Source organism: Phaenicophaeus curvirostris, chromosome 2 (assembly GCF_032191515.1).
Source record: "Phaenicophaeus curvirostris isolate KB17595 chromosome 2, BPBGC_Pcur_1.0, whole genome shotgun sequence".
Classification (NCBI taxonomy): Eukaryota; Metazoa; Chordata; class Aves; order Cuculiformes; family Cuculidae; genus Phaenicophaeus; species Phaenicophaeus curvirostris.
The window spans coordinates 107054049-107071737 of record NC_091393.1 but is presented as its reverse complement, the minus strand read 5'-3'; the positions used below and the strand labels follow the sequence as shown (position 1 = coordinate 107071737).

Sequence of the window (17689 nt, the reverse complement as noted above, 5' to 3'; positions counted from 1 at the left end):
TCCTCATAACTCCTCTGCTCCAGACCCTTCCCCAACTTCGTTCCCCTTCTCTGGACATGGTCCAGCCCCTAAAGGTCCTTCTTGTGGTGAGGGGCCCAAAACTGAATGCAGGCTTCAAGGTGTGGCCTCACCAGTGCCTAGTATATGGGCATATTCCCTTCCCTACTCTGGCCAGCCACATCATTTCTGGTACAAACCAGGATGCTGTTGGCATCTTCCTCTGAATGTAGCTTTTTCCAACTTTAGGAACCTACCTGCAGCATGTTCTTTAGTGGTCCCCTAACAAAGTCATCACAGGGCTTTAAAAGCCCTGGTTTTTTTCCTGTGAAACAGAGAGAGGAACTTCTCTGGGCATATTTGTGTTTAAGGAAATTGACAGTGAATAACAACTTTCATAGCTTTGTGCAGCTGTCAAGTCTTCACAAGACCACAGAATCACAGAATGGTTGAGGTTGGAATTGACCTCTGGAGACTGTCTAGACCATCTTCCCTGTTCAAGCAGGTTCATAGAGCAGGTTGGTCAGGATCACATCCAGTGGGGTTTTGAATATGTCCAAGAACTGAGATTCCATGGACTCTTGGTGACCACTGTTGCTGACCACACACCAGATGCAATATCAGGAGACTCTTGACAGTCCTGAAATGTAAACTCATCTGTGGTGTGGTCCAGTCAGTCCCAATCCAGATCTTGTGACAGGGGTAGGAGCAGCATGGGCAAAAAGTACCTCATGATGTCCTCCGCATTGAGGGCAACTTCTCACAACTCACAAAATGGAATGTGAAAACTAGGAATCACTTCCAGATTTCTCTTTCTCAATAATGCTCACATTTTAAACTCTGTGTCTTCACATAAAGAAGAAAAAGTCATCAAAACAGGAGAAATAAAGGAGCCCATTGGGACTGAATTGGTCTCTAATAATTGGCTGATAAACTTAAGTTGTACCTAGATAGGTGCATCCAGCCTCTAGGCAGAAGATGCTATGTCTATGTGTGGGGACACAAATCCATGTCAGCTACGTGTAAGCCTGTGAGGGCACGTGTGTGTGTGTGTGTGTGTATAAACTAGGCTTCACCACATGACACCTTTCCCAAATGTTCTCTTTCATCACAAAATGGCAACATCTGCTCAAAGGCTAGAAGCAAAGTACTGGGGGGAGATCATAATCTTTTCCATAAATATCCAAATTGCTGTATATGCCAGGAAAACAGAATTGCCCTTGTATCACAGGCTGAGGTCTCATCCTCTCAAGTGCAATCAAATGAACTGCTGTTGCTGTGGAGCTTGTCTAAAAACATCTCTCTGCATTCTGCTCATTCAGGCCTTTGACGCCTGCTGTTCTCATTATTATACTCTTGTTTTTCCAAGTGCCGAAATCTCGGACATTTATAGTTTTATCTGCACTTGAATACACAATCAAACACCACAGGCAGCACCAGCCAGGGGCTGAATCACGTCCTTGCCTATGTCATATTTTCGAATTTCAGCAGAAAACATTGATACAAAAATGATCTGATGGCTCAAACCCTGATGATATGAAAGTTGATCATGCAGAAGAGGCTCATCCTATTCTCCATTTATACCCTCTCCTCCCGATTCACATTCTATTCTCCTGTCGCTTTCATGGGTTTCCAAGACTAAATATTGTTCCCAGTACATCTGCTTCCACCAACACAGCATCATTTAATTTGGTGCCAATAGAAATCCTGTTCTCAGGCCTTTTGCTTTCACCTGCCCTGTCACTGTTCAGGAGCTTGGTGGAATTTTGTCCAGGCTGGAAGTTCCTGTTGCAGAGCAAAGAAGGGAATGCTCACAAAGAAGGAAATGCCACTTGAAGGGCTTGCTGGAGTAACATTTGGTTAAATGACACTTGTCCTTGAAATGCAATAGAAAAGACTACTCCAGACACAGAATGGTCACCAGCCTGCCCTTTTCAGTGCCCGCACACAGATCCTGCCTTCTCTCTGATGAGCCCGTTGCCATGCTGAACACTCAAGAGAAGGAAGGAGCTGAGTCAGGTCAGGAGGGCTGCTGGGAAGCAGCAAGTGTCCAAAGCAATGCATTCACGTCACAGAATCATAGAATGGTTTGGGTTGATAAAGAGCTTCTCTCTAGCTTTCCTGTAGACCCTCTTTATGTACTGGAAGGCTGTTTTATGCTCTCCCCAGAGCCTTCTCTTCTCCAGGCTGAACAAGCCCAACACTCTCAGCCTGTCCTCTTATGGCAGGTGCTCCAGCACTCAGATCATCTTTGTGGCCTCCTCTGGACTCACTCTGACAGATCCATGTCCTTCCTACACTGAGGACTTCAGAACTGAACACAGGGCTCCAGGTGAAGTCTCACAAGAGCAAAGTAGAGGGGCAAAATCCCTGCTCTGCTGGTCCTACTGCTTTGGATATAGCCCAGCCTGCTGAGAGCAAAACACTGTTTACTAGAATGAGGATTCACTGCTGAAAGAAATCCTTCAGGGCTATGTTTTTGCACTGGATTTTGTTTTGTCACTCTGAGGAGCAGCAAAGCGCTCAGAACATCTGGCAAAGCCTCAAGCAAAGCAGCAGCAGCAGCTGCAAATGCCAGTTTATCCCATCTCTATGTGTTAACGAAACTCTGGTGACATCCTACTATTATACTTCTGTCACTGCTACCCAAGTACTGGTAGTATTTCAGCATTGCCCCAGGGGAAGTTCTGTGTGGGTAGGCATTTGCTGTCTCAAGGGCCTATTCAGCCATCCTGACTTCATCCTTTCCCCATCCATGTCTGTAGGAAAGACTCTGTAGTCTTTTACTCACTGTCAGTGAAAATAAGTGATTTAAACCTGATGGGAGAAGATATTGCCCAGAAATTATGATCAGCAAAAGTACAACTTGGTCAAGTTAAAAATAATAGCCAGTGATTTTGATTAGAAGAGATACAGGAGAGGATACTGGAGCAAAAGAGTTTTCTGTGTGAGTTGCTCCTAGATGATCTTTAAGGTCCCTTCCAACCCAAACCATTTGTTGATTCTATGATTCTGTGGTATTTTTTTGCATAGATCTGGCCAGTGGCTGCATGGAGCTTGTGCATTCCTGCTCCCTGCTGGCTATTTCTTCCCATGAAGTGAAAAGAAATCCTCTCAATACCTGACCAAAGAGGTCAAGACACCCTTTTCTCCTACATGGAGCCATTCCTGCTCTCCAGCCTCCAACAGATGGGGAAAGATTAATAATTGTGATCAATGTGTTTCATGTTTCCAGACACAGTGTAGCAGAAGGTATTTTGTGAGTGTGATATATGAGTCACTGTGAGATGCAGTAGAATTTTTTGGCCTTGCAGCTGTGGAGATACAGTATTCATCTTCTCTCAACATATAAAACATGCAGCCCAGAGACATGATGAATATGTTTTGCAAAAGCTCAAGTGGAAATTCCAGGGAAGCTCCTTGAGAGCGTTTCTAAACAACAAGGCATTCATTTTGTTAGTTGAACAAAGTAAGATAAACCCTCCAGCTCTCCTTACCCCTTCTTCCCCTGCCCCTCCTCGCTTTCCTGGCTTACTTCCAAAGCCTCTAGAGAGAGGATTGACTGGGGGCTGGTATTTGCTCAAGCCCCTCTTTTCAGCTTTGGAGTACTCATGTGCCAGAAAGTTGATCGTTTTATCTGGGCATCCAGAGGACCCAGACCAAGGGAAAACAAAGAGGCGGGAGTAGACCAGGGACTCAAAACCTTTGCAAGAAAAGTATCTCATCTTCTGCCTGTGCAGTGAGGGGACTTGCCTGGTGCTATGCGATAAATTATTCCCCGCTCATAATTCATCCCATGTCTCACACTTGTCCCCTGCTCTGTTTATCAAACCTGTTGGTCCCACTGCTGCCCAAAGACTGTATTAAATTGGTTAATCAATCATCTGGCTGCCAGCCACAGTCTTTCCAGAGAAAGGAAGAAGCAAATGGATACATACATAGATAATATAATTTTTATTAGGAAAAAACTTACTTCTGCATCCACCTTTAAACTCATTTGAATAGCTGTTTGAATTCCTTGCTACTTAAATTAAGGGACTTAGCTTGAAGAGGCTGCAGTGAATTAAGTCCTTTGTTGGTAAGGCATTTGGACCTTCATTCTTGCATCAGTTGGTCCTGGCTGCATTACTCTCTAGAGTCAAGCATGATGGTCTAGTTAATATTAGATTGTTATTCAGCACAGTAATATTCATAGCTGAGGCTTTGCTTTTCGGGGCAGAGAAGTAACAAAAGCAAATATTGCCTTAGTGAGCCCAGAATTGAGTCTGCAAGGAGGAATTCACAGAAATCCATTTCCAGGCTGGGTATGAATTGCTGGACGAACAGTGTGTTTGTACCATTTGGCGCATCAGCCTTAGGGGGTTGGCAAGGGCCCTGGTGATGCACATTACCCCATCCCCACCTCTAATTGAGCAGAAAAGCCTAGAGGGATGCAGGTATTTGTTATCTCAGGCAAAGCTTCTGTGGAGGCTGGAGCATCTGTGGCACCCAGGGCAGTACAGATCATGTCCCACACAGGCACTGTGGACATCCAGGATGAGGCTATTTAGTGTAAGTGGACACAGCATCAGTCTAACACATCCTGCCTTGTGGTAGCCTGCAGGCTAGCACACTGTAAATGTGACCTCATTTGTAACCAAAACTTGATGGGTATTTTCTTACTTGATATTTTTATGTGAAATACATGATTTTTTTTCTTAATTAGTTAAAATGGATTTTTTTTTCTTTTTATAAGGAATTTTAATCATGGTGGCATTGTGAAAACGTTTCTCATTTGACCCAAAAACGTGTTGAAAAAAGTGAATGGGTTTGTTTTGATGCCTGAGGTCCCAGTGTTGTGGCTGTCTGCAATGACCAAGAAGCATTCGCAACAGATCTCGCTCTGTACTTACACCTGTTTTGGCTCTGGATATTTGAATTTCTGCATCTGCTTGTCTTTCGGCGGTATCTGATTGTGAGCTTAGGTGGACGTTCCTTCTAACTAGACAAGTTTTGTCTTTCAGCTAGCAGTACCGAGGTACAAACACTATGAAGACCAAGAAGCAGCCTGACCACTGTATGCATTTAGATGTCCTGGTTTGGTTTTGGTTTTAATGACTATCATTTTCACCTTTCACCTTTCCTTCAAAGAAAAGTTGGGGAGACTGGATCTTACCAGGCTCTCTAATCTACACAAGACATTTCTTGTTCTCATTTTCCACATGGAAGTCACTAGGGCACAGGCATCCCTGGCGTGGAAGTCACCACTTCTTTGTGCAAGTCATCAAATGGGCTGGGTCATAAGCTGCTGGATGAGTACCCAACCCAAGAGACTTCCTCAAAATGCGAAGAGATACAAAAGATCTGATCCCTGTTTAAAAAAAAAAAAAAATTCAAGAAAATCTGCTTGTTTGTAGCCAGATTCTAATCTGTTCAAATTGGCTTCAATTGCATTTTGAATAGTAACTATTTGCCAGATCTGTTTAGCTTAATCCTGCAGAAATGCTGCAGTGACACTCGGGAGTAATGGTGTTATAGTTTAGCCCCAGCCCAGTTAGAGCAGCAGCTAAATGTGAACAGTTGTGTCCCAGTTTCCTTCCCCCACCCCAGGAAAAGGGGAAAGGAAAATGAGAGAGAAAGAAGAGAAAGACTTGTGGGTTGGAAACTAAAATAGCTGTAATGAAAGAATAATAATGAAGAACATACTATTAATAAGAAAATAATAAAATATACACAAATCTATGACATTGCACCACCTCCCCCGTCAATGACTACGTCACCACTGATGGTAAAGAGCAGGCACAGGGAAAAGTCCTGTGCTGGACCCCTGGGCAGGAGGGAGCTGGAATCAGGAATGCATGGGTCTGGTATCAGGGACAAAAACACAGACAAAGTCCTCAAGGGACATCAGCCATCAAAGAAGAGAGCTTAACCCTTGTGATCTTTCAGTTATATACCAAGTATGACATATACAGGCTGGAATCCTCTGCTGGTCAGTTTGGGGTCACCTCTCCTGTCTGCCCCTCCCTGCAGGTGCAATCCTTTTCCACCCCTTTGATTCACAGCATTCCATCATCTCAAGGATGGCCTTGGTTTCTATGAGAACAAGTATAAGCACTGGCCTTTCTGCATCCCAGTGCCCTCTGTTATCACTTCTAGAGACAGACGCCATCTGAGAAACATGCAGTTAGCTTTTGGAAAATGAAGTTAAACAAGACTTAGCTGAAGCTAGAAAACTGATTCCACTTTAACTCAAACCACAACATTGGCCTCAATTGCATTTTGTAGAGTAAATATTTGCCAGATCTGTTCAGCTTAGTCCTGCAGAAATACTGCAATTTGAGTAGAGTGACACTGGGGAGTAATGGGATGGTTTTATGAAGTAGGGTATAGCAACAAAAATTTCTTAGTGATAAGCAAATCCTTCCAGACTAGTTTTACACTGATGGAGAATGGTTTCTGTGTTGCCGATTTCTCCATCCCAGTGGAAACTTCTGAATGGAATAAAGGAGGAGCCTAAGATTGTCCTTCCCGAGTGTCCTTACCAATACACTCTAGATTCAGAATTCCATAGAGGGGGGATTTGATTTCGCTAAGTCACAAAAATATGCACTAGGTTAAAAGAAAAAAAAACCAACACCCACTCAAGTTGGTAACTTGTTGGAAACTAGAAGTTCTGTGAAAGCTCAGACCTGTTCCCCAAGCAAAGTCAAGCTATATTGTAAAGAGAAGAGCTGCAAAAGTCAGCATGTCTGTAGCAGCATGTGACTAATACAAGACATCTGGGTTTTGCTGGGCTGAACATTTTAACAAGAAGCTGGATTTTCATCATAGGTCCAATCCTTTCACAAAGGTCAGGGCTGTCCTCAAAGAGTTCTTCAAGAGAAAAACCTGTTCTTTGTGAGTAGGTTTGTCACTGGGTTGAAGATCCTATCAGAAAAAAAAGCTATTAGTGCTTTACAAATCAGCCTTCTGAATCCCTTTGGGTCATTCAACACATCATTTTGGGTAAATCCGACATCTTTTATTGGATCCAATCAAGACATACTGTCAAGTTTTCAGATTATTTGACACTTTGGCTAAAGGTTTCTTTTCCCTTTGAGTTTCCATCTATTTTTAAGTAGGAAAAAAATACTGGTTTGAAACTGTACAAAGTTTAATTTAAAAGAGGTCAATCCAAAATGTTGCAGAATTTTCCATAACATAATGTGACATTTCAGAAATGTCAAAATTAAATGTTCCAGCTTTTTCTAACTTTCCCTCAATTTGGGAGGTTGCAAATGTTTACCTCAGTTTATCCAAAGGCTCAAATAACTTCAGTGCTGCGCTTTTACTTTTTCCTGAGAAATCTAACCTAACTTCTGCTAAGAAGAGCGTCTCTGTTCAGGTCTTTCATCAATGCTGTGATGCTGGCAGAATGTTGCAGAAGCTTGAAGAAAATCTTTGAGGAGAGATGAATCATCAAATCACAGAATGGTTTGGGTTGGAAGGGAACTTAAAGACTATATAGTTCCAAATCCCTGACATGGGCAGGGACACCTCCCACTGGATCAGGTTGCTCAAAGCCTCATCCAGCCTGGCCTTGAACACCTCCAGGGATGGGGCATCCAAGGCTTCTCTGAGCAACCTGTGCCAGTGCCTCACCACCCTCATGGGAAAACATTTCCTTCTAATCTCTCATCTAAATCTCCTCTCTTTCAGCTTAGAACTGTTTTATCCTATCCCTGCACTTCCTGTTAAAGAGCCCCCTGCCCAGCTTTCCCATAGGCCCTTTTAAGTCTTGGAAGGCTGCTATAAGGCGTCTCTTCTCCAGGCTGAACAAGCCTAACTCTTTCAGCCTGTACTCGTATGGGATATGCTCCAGCCCTCAGATAATCTTTGTGACATCCTCTGGACTCGCTCTGACAGGTCCATGTCCTCCGTGTGCTGAAGGCTCCAGAGCTGGGCGCAGGACTCCAGGTGAAGTCTCCTGAGAGCAGAGTAGAGGGGCAGAATCCCTTCCCTCAACCACTTATTTTGATGACCAACTTTTTCTCTGCTTTCCTTGCCAAGACTCTAAATGACCCTAAGAAATATTTACTTGATCCCTGAAACCCCTGGAATTTTTCTGGAAAGGACTCTTCTTTTGCGTGCTTGGAGGTCCTAGAGAAGAAGTTCATGAAATCCGTGTCACCTGCTGAAGGGCCTGGCTGAACCGGACATGAGCCAGAATTGTTTATTTGTTACTGTTCTGATATAATAATTTTCCTCCTATCTGCACCCTAGTCTCTATCTCTCTCTCTCTCTTTCCTTCAATATGTATTGTTTTACATTGTTTCAGCCTGAAACATTATAAGGCATTATGCTTAAAAAAATTAGGTTGATGAATGAGAAGAGACAGTTCTCCTAATAAAGTCATTGACAGAAAGGCCAGAAGCCTTTTTTTCAGAGTGGAAGCTTGTCATTTGGCTGCTGTAAATTCCTCTGAGTAGCAAGATAGTAAAAGGAAAAAAAAAAAAGACAAAAATAGAGCAATAGATGACACTGAAGCAGAAGATGTCCCAGCAAATCAATCATTTGTGGAGAAATACAATTAAAGCATTACAAATTGCTCAATCATTGTAACAAGGGAACAAAGGCTGTCTCGGAACTTATGGATCTCATATGCTTCTACAAGACTTTTCTTGGAGGTGACAGATCTGTTGCTGGCTGCTGGGTGACTTTGCTGTTATCACACCACAGTCCATAAAAATGACATCCCCATTTTTTCATTCTGCAAGACTGAGGACTGCTGAAATGGCATTAGGTGGTCTTGTCGATGAGTAGATCAGTCCTGTCCAATTTTACCTTTCCTTTGCTTGTTTTGAGCAAGGATTTTGCTTTATCTTGCCTCCAGGGCTCAAAGGTGCCTGGAAGATGTGTTAGAAGAGCTGATACTCAAATACTTCTCAACCTCTAGGTGTAACTTCCTGCAGTGGCCATTCCATAGATGTCATTGTGACTGTGGGATCATCACAGGGGATGATCCCCACTCAGCTGTGATTCTGCTTTCTCTGTTCATTATCGAGAACTGTACTAACAAGCTGTAGCTTTGTGAGGTTTGTTGTGCTCAAGCCTAAGTGCTTTGCATCTAACTCTGGGAACTTCAGCTGATCAGGTTGAATTCAAGGCACTTGCTTGGATACTCAAAGATACATAAAAGATGCGATATAATTACCAGAGCTTTGGATTAGTCTTCTGAGCTACTGGGAACCACAGCGAGATGCAGAAGCCACTTTAACACAATCAAAATGGGAACTCCTCTTTCAGCTGACAGATCCAGCTAAATGAACCCTGCCCAGGAGAGAAGACTATGGCTCCAACACCAGTGCTCCTATTAAGCATGTGCATCATACCCCTGACAATCAAGGGCAATGCCCTTCTCACGTGCCTAAGTGTTCATCTGCATAAAGGCTGACAAGTTGTCTACTAGCTCTGGTTTCCTCTTTGTCCTACACTAAAGCTCAGGCCTGAGTTAGATGCAAGGAAACTGGTGATGTCTGGCCTCTCTGTACTGCCCTGGAAGGGAAAATTCAGCCCCTCTTGTTCTTGTCCAGGTAAGAACAGATTGAACATTTCACCTGTCTTAGAAGAACGTTTCTGTGCAAGTGGCACATTTAAAGGGTTTTCCCCTTATTACCTTTCCCATCCAGGTTGGAATCCAGCCACCTCACAGAAGCAGGATTGTAGCTGTGTCTGGAAGGGACATGTCGGACCCTTGTCTCACAGCCCATCCATCTATGTCATCAGGGGAGGCTGAACCATCCCAGAAGTTATCGTGATGCATAGTATTAAATCTTAGGATATGTTTAAGCTTAAAGGCACTTAAAAGTACCACTTGTGATGCCTTCAGTTTCGTCATCATCCTAATTGTGCAAATAAGCTTATTTGACTAAAAAAGTATCTGTTTTCTAACCAGTTGCTGTCATATCCTAGGATCATGTTTCAGACAAGAAATGAGCATCACATCTTCATTTCCAGATGAAACAAATAAATACATTACATTGTTGTTGTTGTATGTCTTGCAGACAAACAAAGCAGTAGCCAAGGGGGACTTCCACCATGCAAGCTCCAACTCCCGTCGAGCACTCTTCCTGGCCGTCCTGTCCATCACAATCGGAACTGGCATCTACGTTGGGGTGGCTGTGGCTCTTATTGCCTATCTGTCCAAAAACAATCACTTATGAGCCTCAAGAAAGGGGGAGAACCAGCCACCCAGCACCTGCACTGCAGAACTCCCCAGCAGATCAGAATGCATGATTTTTCCAAAAAGATCAAGAAGCAAACAAACACCTTCTGGGGGGGCAGGTACAGGATAAGATGGGCTTGTACATTATTATAGGGTGGGTAGCTGGCTGGGGTGAGGAGAGTTCCATCATTTGTGACGCACAAGTTTTGCTTCTCTTCATTAACACCAGTACAAGAAAGAAAGAGAGAAAGAGCAAAAGGGAAAAGGAAAAAGAGAAAGAGAGAAAGAAAAAAGAAAACCAAAGGAAGGCAGCTAGGGGAGGTGTGGAGAAGGGTGTTTTGCCTTTGTCTTCTTTGCAATATGGTGTTTACAAGGAGCTGGCAAACTGAGCTGTTCTCTTAATACCTTCTTGGTCACCTGAACTTCGCAGCCAGCATGAGCTTGTGCTTGGTTTGCTTGTTAAGCACGGCACTGAGATCCGGGAAAGCATGGACAGTGGTTGGTTCTCTGAAAGAGCAATATAACAACAGGAGGAAGAATATGTTTTCTTTTTTTTTGAATGCAGGACTCGTTTGCCTAAGTGCGAAGCAGAGACCTCAGCGCAGAATGGCATTGCCTACTCCTCTTGTATGCATAGGTTTCCATGGAAGGAGAAAAGGAAATAAAAAATATTTTTTATTTTCTATCCCTGTTTTTGGATTATGATGTGACCTGCAAGCCCACCCAGTGCAGAACAGCTGAGGTTACTGCAATACTTGGCTCCGCAGACTGAGTGTGAGGTCAAAGCAGCATGGGATCTGTTGTAAAATGAATTCCTCCATCCAATCACATCGTGATAACAGCACATTCCCGTGGCATATTGCTTGTCTGGGTTACTCCGCCTTGCCATGGGGACCTGCACAGCAGTCAATGCAAGAAACCTGGGGGAAAAAAAATGCAAACTGAAATACTGATCAATTTTAAATTAAACATCATGGTAAAGCATGGGAATTAACCAGGGGAAGGAATGCTTTCTACATTTCTGAGGTGCTGCTCATTCACCAAGCAGTGAAGGACGCCACTCAGATTACAAGCTCACAGCTCATCCATGGACCAGGGACACAACATAGCCATGGAGAGACAAGCATTTCCCTCGATAAGCAGCGCAGTGGTACATTGCAAGGGAATTGAGCATTGTCCTTACTTCACTGACTGAAATGATACATTTCTTTTATTCTTTTCTCCTTCCCTATAGTCACTTTTCTATTTTTTTGGTCTTACAAATGTACCGTTTCATCCCACCAAGGGTCTGTCAGGATAGATAGATATGTGTCTACATATATATACACACAGAGAAGAGAGGAACTGATCAAAATAATAAGCATTTTATTATTCACTGCCTTGTGTTTTAAAAACATGATTTCTTTACCAAAAATGTCATCAAAGAATTTTTTTTTCCCAACTTTGTATTGTGTGTCAGCTTTGCTCTGGGACAATTTTTTTCTTCTATTTTGGGGTTGACATTATTTTGGTTTTCACTTGACTTTTTTTTATTTTATGGGGAAGGGGGACAAACGCATCCGAAACTATTTTTCTGCTAGTTATACAGTTTATTAAAACACATGATATACAGCTGCTGATGATCTGTGTGACACTTTCTTTGGATGGACATGAAGCATCAGACCAGGGGAACATTGCCCCAGTACCCTAAGTCCAGCTACCCAGAGAAGTATCCATATGAAACATCCATGGACCAAAAAGCCTATTGCAGTCACTGACAATTCCTCTTTTGAACTGATTTGTTGGCCTTCAGACTAGGCCTGGAGACTAACAATATATTCGTAGCCATAGAAACATAGAATCATAGAATCATTAAGTTTGGAAAAGACCTCTAAGATCATCCAGACCAATGCCACTATGCCTGCTAAAACATGTCTCAAAATTCCACATCTACACATTTTCTTTAACACTTCCAGGAATGGGAACTCCACCACTGCCCTGGGCAGCCTGTTCCAGTGCTTCACCACGCTTTCAGTAAAGACTTTTTTCCTAGTATCCAACCTAAACCTGCCCTGGTGCAGCATGAGGCCATTGCCTCTCATCCTATCACTTGTTACTTGGGAGAAGAGACCAGCACCCACCTCCCCACAACCACCTTTCAGGGAGCTGTAGAGAGCGATGAGGTCTCCTCTCAGCCTCCCCTTGTCCAGGCTTATCAATCCCAGTTCCTTCATCTTCATCTGTTATTAGCTGCCTCTAAAGCTGAGGGCCCATTAAATAAGACAAGAAGAAGAAATTGGTTGGATGGTCACATTCAGAGAGTAGAAGTCAATGTCTCAATGTCCAGATGGAGATCCGTGACAAGTGGTGACCCGCAGGGGTCTGTACTGGGACCAGTGCTCTTTAATACTTTCATCAGTGATAAAGACAGAGTGATTGAGTGCACCCTCAGCAAGTTGGCAGATAACATCAAGCTGAGTGGTGCAGTTGTCACACTAGAAGGCTGGGATGTCATCCAGAGGAACCTGGACAAGCTGGAGGAGAGGGCCTTTGTAAACCTCATGAGGTTCAAAAAAGCCAAGTGCTAGGTCCTGCACCTGAGTCAGGGCAAACCACAGTTTCAATACAGGATGGGGAATGACGTGATTGAGAGCTGCCCTGTGGAGAACTTGTGCGTGCTTGTCAGGGTTGGCTCCCAACACCACTAGTGTTTGGGCCCCCTCTGGACCATCACAGTAGGAAAGGGAGGGTTGTTTGATACCTAGACAGCAAATCGGAGATCAACAAGACTCCTAGGGTAAAATCAAATGCAGTATTTCATTTAGACACAACCAAAATAACAAACCAGGTAGTCAGGTGCACTCCAAGTGGCATCTTCACAAAGTCACAAAAACAGATCTCAATCTGGTTAGATCACAATATGATATCCTGAACACAACCAAGGTCACAAAATAAAACTCCGATTCAATCCAACACACCAAAATGCCAGGAAAGAAAAAGACAGCACAGTAAGATAAGTAAGAAAGAGAGAGAGAGAAAATGTAAGTAGCGGGTGGGGAGGGAAGGGGGATAAAAAGGGTCACCACTTCAATGGGGCATGGCGGTTCCTCTGGAAAATGTGGAAGCAACTCCAGCAACTGTTCTTCAGGAATACATGGTCACTTCTTCAAGGTGGTTCTGTTGGAGTGGTAGGCATGCATGCCATGCCTCCTTGCCAAGTTCTATTCATAGGGCAAGTCCGTGCCCCATTAGTATGTGAAGGGTGGTCTTCCTGTGCATGCACAGAAGCTCCTTTGAGAAGGTTCTCAGTTTGAGGCTGGAGGCTCCAGAGCAGTCAGGTGGTGGTGGTTGAGCCATGCCTACTGCTGCACCCCCTTCTCCTGCCTTCTGCAGCAGCTGCCCCATCAAAGGTGAGAGGACAGGGGAGTGGTTCTTACTCCTACCCCTCCCCCTCTCATTGCTTCAGCAGAGCTGGGTGGTCCTGCACATTCAGGTGTGGGTATCTCCTTCTGCCTCATGTTTCTCAGCAGCCCAGCCAAGGTCTCACAGTGTTATGGGGTAGAGATGCAGCCTTTCCACATGGTGACTCCTGGTGACATGGTGATGTGTGTGGCTGGAGAAGCAACATGTCTATGGAAGGGATCAACTCATGGCAAAATCCCTGTGCATTCTGAGCAGAGCTCTTATCTTGCTCAGCCCGTGGGTGACAACCAGGATGGAGAGCATAGACTCCTGTTATGTATCACTACCTTGGGAATCTTTGGGGACCATATAAGTCCCATCCAAGACCCCAACGCTGAGCATCACACATCAACAACTGATCCATTTGCTAAATAACTCAGAATTAGGTGTGTTTGGGTGTGGTTCATCACAAGAAAGGAGGACAATGACTGGGGTTCAAGACAGCGCTTTGAGGACACCATCCTACCCCTGTGTGAAGGACCTAAATGCCACAGTGTGTGAGAGGTGCAGTGAGGCCTGTGAGCACATGCGTTCACTGCCGTAATGCTCAGGTGCTCAGTGGGCTTGAATTTGGGCAAGGGAATACATTTCAGTTAGGATCTGGCTTTTACCATGGGCCGCTGTGCTTTACCCCTGATGCAAAGAACCACACAGCAAAGGCAGTGGATTGCAATGTGTAACGTGCTCTTCTGCTATGTCAGTGCGATTCGTGGGGAATTAGATCTTTCTCTCAAAGCCTGAACTTTGGAGCACATGGTATTGAAGAAGAAACTCAGATTTTTTAAAAAGAAAAGAACTAATACTCCATACTCCCAATCTGAATTTAACCCGGAGTTCAAAAATTAAAAGGTAAGTACTGAGACTCTTAAGGTCATTAGACATGCCCAACAATATTCATTATCCATTTTCAAACCACCCTTGTAGCTGATGGGTCTGCCTTATGATTTTTGATGATGGTTGTGGAGGCTGAATATTGATCTGAGAGGCAAAAGTCATCTCTGGATCTAGAAGAAATTTTCCTAGCCTTGAAAAAGCCATAGAGGCCCTTGCACCTAACCTTAAAATTAACATGTCAGTACATGAGGAGTGCAGGTTTACATGTCTCTAGGAATTGCCAAGGGACAGTAAACAGGAGCAGCACTGTGGGAAAGAACTGCCCTGCAAGAGCACTCCTTAGAGCATCACCTGGCTGAAAGCTGAAGATGTGCTTTTGTGCTGCATGTGCTAGAGCAACCCACCATGCGAACGGCAAGAGTAAATGATGCCTTGGGCTGCCTATGACCTTGTTTGACATTGATGAAAACCATAGGCTGGCTAAGTCAGGCTTTTCAAACCCACATGGGGGGATTTCTAGCCTTTCTGCTGAAGAGGGGAGGGACTAGGTGCAAACAAAATCACAAGTCCCTGGTGCTTAAGCTGGAAACACAGCTCCAAAATTGGGCAGTCGCATGAGATTCGTGCACTTCTATTCACAGAGAACAGCATGTGTGAGCCATGATGCAACTGAAACTACATCACCAGATTTTGCTTGCTGAGTACCAGCTGCAAATCACTACAGGCCATGGACTGGCAAGTTCTCCACTGGTTCAGATGTAACAAAAAATAAGCTGTCATGTCATTTTCCACATCTATGTTAGAGTAGGTCCCACCTGCCTTCCCCTAGCCAGAATAAATCTGGCATAGAATCATAGAATGGTTAGAGTTGGAAGGAACATTGCAGATCATCTTGTTCCACCCCCCCTGCCATGGGCACAGACACCTTCCACTGCATCAGGGTGATCAAAGCCTCATCCATCCTGGCCTCCAATACCTCCAGGGATGGGGCATCCTTGACTTCTCTGGGCAACCTGTGCCAGTGCCTCACCACCCTCACAGGAAAATATTTCTTCCTAAGATCTCATCTAAATCACCTCTTCCTTTGCACTCAGGCACTCAGGCAAATCTGGCAGAAAGACCAGTATGTGCATCTGCCTTACTCAGATGATGTTGGCATTTCTGACTGATGCCGAAGTGTGCAAACCTACAGGAGCTGGGAAATCACAGTCAGCTAGAGGAATATCTTCATAATGGCTACAGCAATTACTCCTATTGGTTAGAGCCATACCATTCAAGACTGGCTATGAAATATTGTGAGCAACTGTTGAACTAAGAAAGCACTCTGCAGATGATCATTCATTGTCGGCTGCCTGTTTTTGATGGTTATTTTCTGTTTGTAACCCTTCCTTTGGGAACGGAAAAGTTTTGTGACCGGGGAGGGAAGACAGGGATTCTACATCTGCTGTGATTGATGAATTTGAAGAAGTCAGGTGGAAGTACTGGCAGGTAAAGATAGATCCTTGAAAATTTACTTCTCTACAGAGGGACACCAAGAAATGAACCTGGGTGCTTTCTTTTTTCAAAGCAGCTTTTTGAAACTGAGTTAACATACTTGTCATTAAGTTGAGCTTGAACTTGCCCCTTAAACATAACTGTGATTCAGAAGCCATTGCTCCTTTTATGCTCTCTCCAGGCTTAAAGTCAACTTTATTTTTAATAAACATCACTTTTGGGGTAGAAGAGTGCTCTGTCTCCCTATGTTTGGACACAGGGGAATCCTGTTTAGTTTACAAAAGAGCTCTGCCATCCCAGAAAGAGGAGAGAAGCCTGTCTCCTAAAGACTACAGCTGCCTCACTGCTTCCCTCCCTTTCTGATGTGGGACCTTCATCCCATATTGGCTCAATCAGGAGTTATCAAAGAAGTGGCACTGATACCTTAACCAGATGACAAGCTGTAGTGATGGCTAAGATTTGCTACAGGGAAAAATATTGAGCTGTAAAGTCCAGGGTCAGAAGGCTCCAACTTAATCGTACAGTGTAGGATGTCACTTTGTATCAACCTCAAAAGATGCATGGGGAGCGCTGAACACTCACTGAAAGGGAAGAATAAACCCCTCTTTGTGAAAGTCTGAGCTCAAAGTAGCAGAGACTCTCAACAAACAATATACTAGGTCAGATACTAATTACACATTACATCTGCTGTCTGACAAGATTTCGTAACCCCTCCGATAACTTTATTGATTCTCGGTGCCTTCATTTGGGAATCTTCCTATCCCTTGAACATTTTTTTATTGGTCTGTCAGTGTGAAATGAACTTCTGATATCTTCCATGCAACACCCACCATACAGCTGGCTTGCAATAGTCCCTGCTGAGGCAAGAAGAAGGCATTGTGAGTATAATTGGGACCATTGCTGTACACCAAGGCGGGAACAGATGGGAGGTAGACATCAGCCTGCCTGGCCAAGGCAATGGCAGTGGCAACCACGTTCTCTGGGCTGACTGCCATGCACCCTTCACAGCTTGGGAAATGCCACCTGGAGAGCTGCAAAGGAAACTCACAGCCAACAACAAGCAGCCCCTCTGAAATCTTCCCTTAATTTTTTCCTGCATCAGTACAGGAGTTAGAGATGGTGGTCTGCACATGGGACCACAGAGAAACTCAGTTTCACAGAGACTTCTGAATGTCTCCACTCTGGCTTCCTGCTCAGTGCTCTGTGTTTCAATCTGTAACGAGCTTGGTGGCCCCCACTGGACTCGCTCCTCTTTGTTCCTCCATCTCTTGCACTGAGGAGCCTAAGCCTGGGTAAACTCCCACCAGTTCCAAGTAGAGGGGACTAAAATCACTATTATCACTCTAATGACTCCCTTCACGCTGCTGGCTGCACTCTGCTGACACAGCCAGTTGGCCTCCTTTGTTGCAGGGGCATGCTGCTCACTCCTGGTTCCCCCAAACTGAAGGACAATTTGAGCACCGGTTGGATTATGATTGACTCATGTTTAGAACTGGAGCCACATTTCTTTGTTCTGTCCTAGAATTGGTTTATTAATTCTATTTTAAGAACACCTACTATAGACATAGCATATTCATTATTTTCTACTCATTTTAGACATACCCAAGAGGCAAAACCAATCACAATAAATAAAAAAAAAAAATGCTCAAATGAGCCAACATGCAGCCTAAGTAATTTAGACTTCTTGTTTTTTCAAAACCAGATCCATGAAGCAGCAGCTCGTATTATTACTTAAGT

General features: G+C 44.1%; 1 protein-coding gene across 3 annotated transcripts in view; it reads left to right on the top strand.

Moving 5' to 3' along the window:
- SYNDIG1 (synapse differentiation inducing 1) overlaps nt 1-17689 on the top strand; it is a 103191-nt gene that overhangs the window by 71849 nt on the left and 13653 nt on the right. For 2 of the 3 annotated variants that reach the window (XM_069850373.1, XM_069850374.1), the window contains exon 4: nt 10023-12031. The exons of the other annotated variant lie outside the window; for it this stretch is intronic. In XM_069850373.1, the coding sequence (XP_069706474.1) occupies nt 10023-10181 (159 nt within the window). In that variant the 3' untranslated portion in view covers nt 10182-12031. Of the gene's footprint in view, nt 1-10022; nt 12032-17689 lie in introns of those variants that run through there. 3 annotated transcript variants of the gene reach the window in all.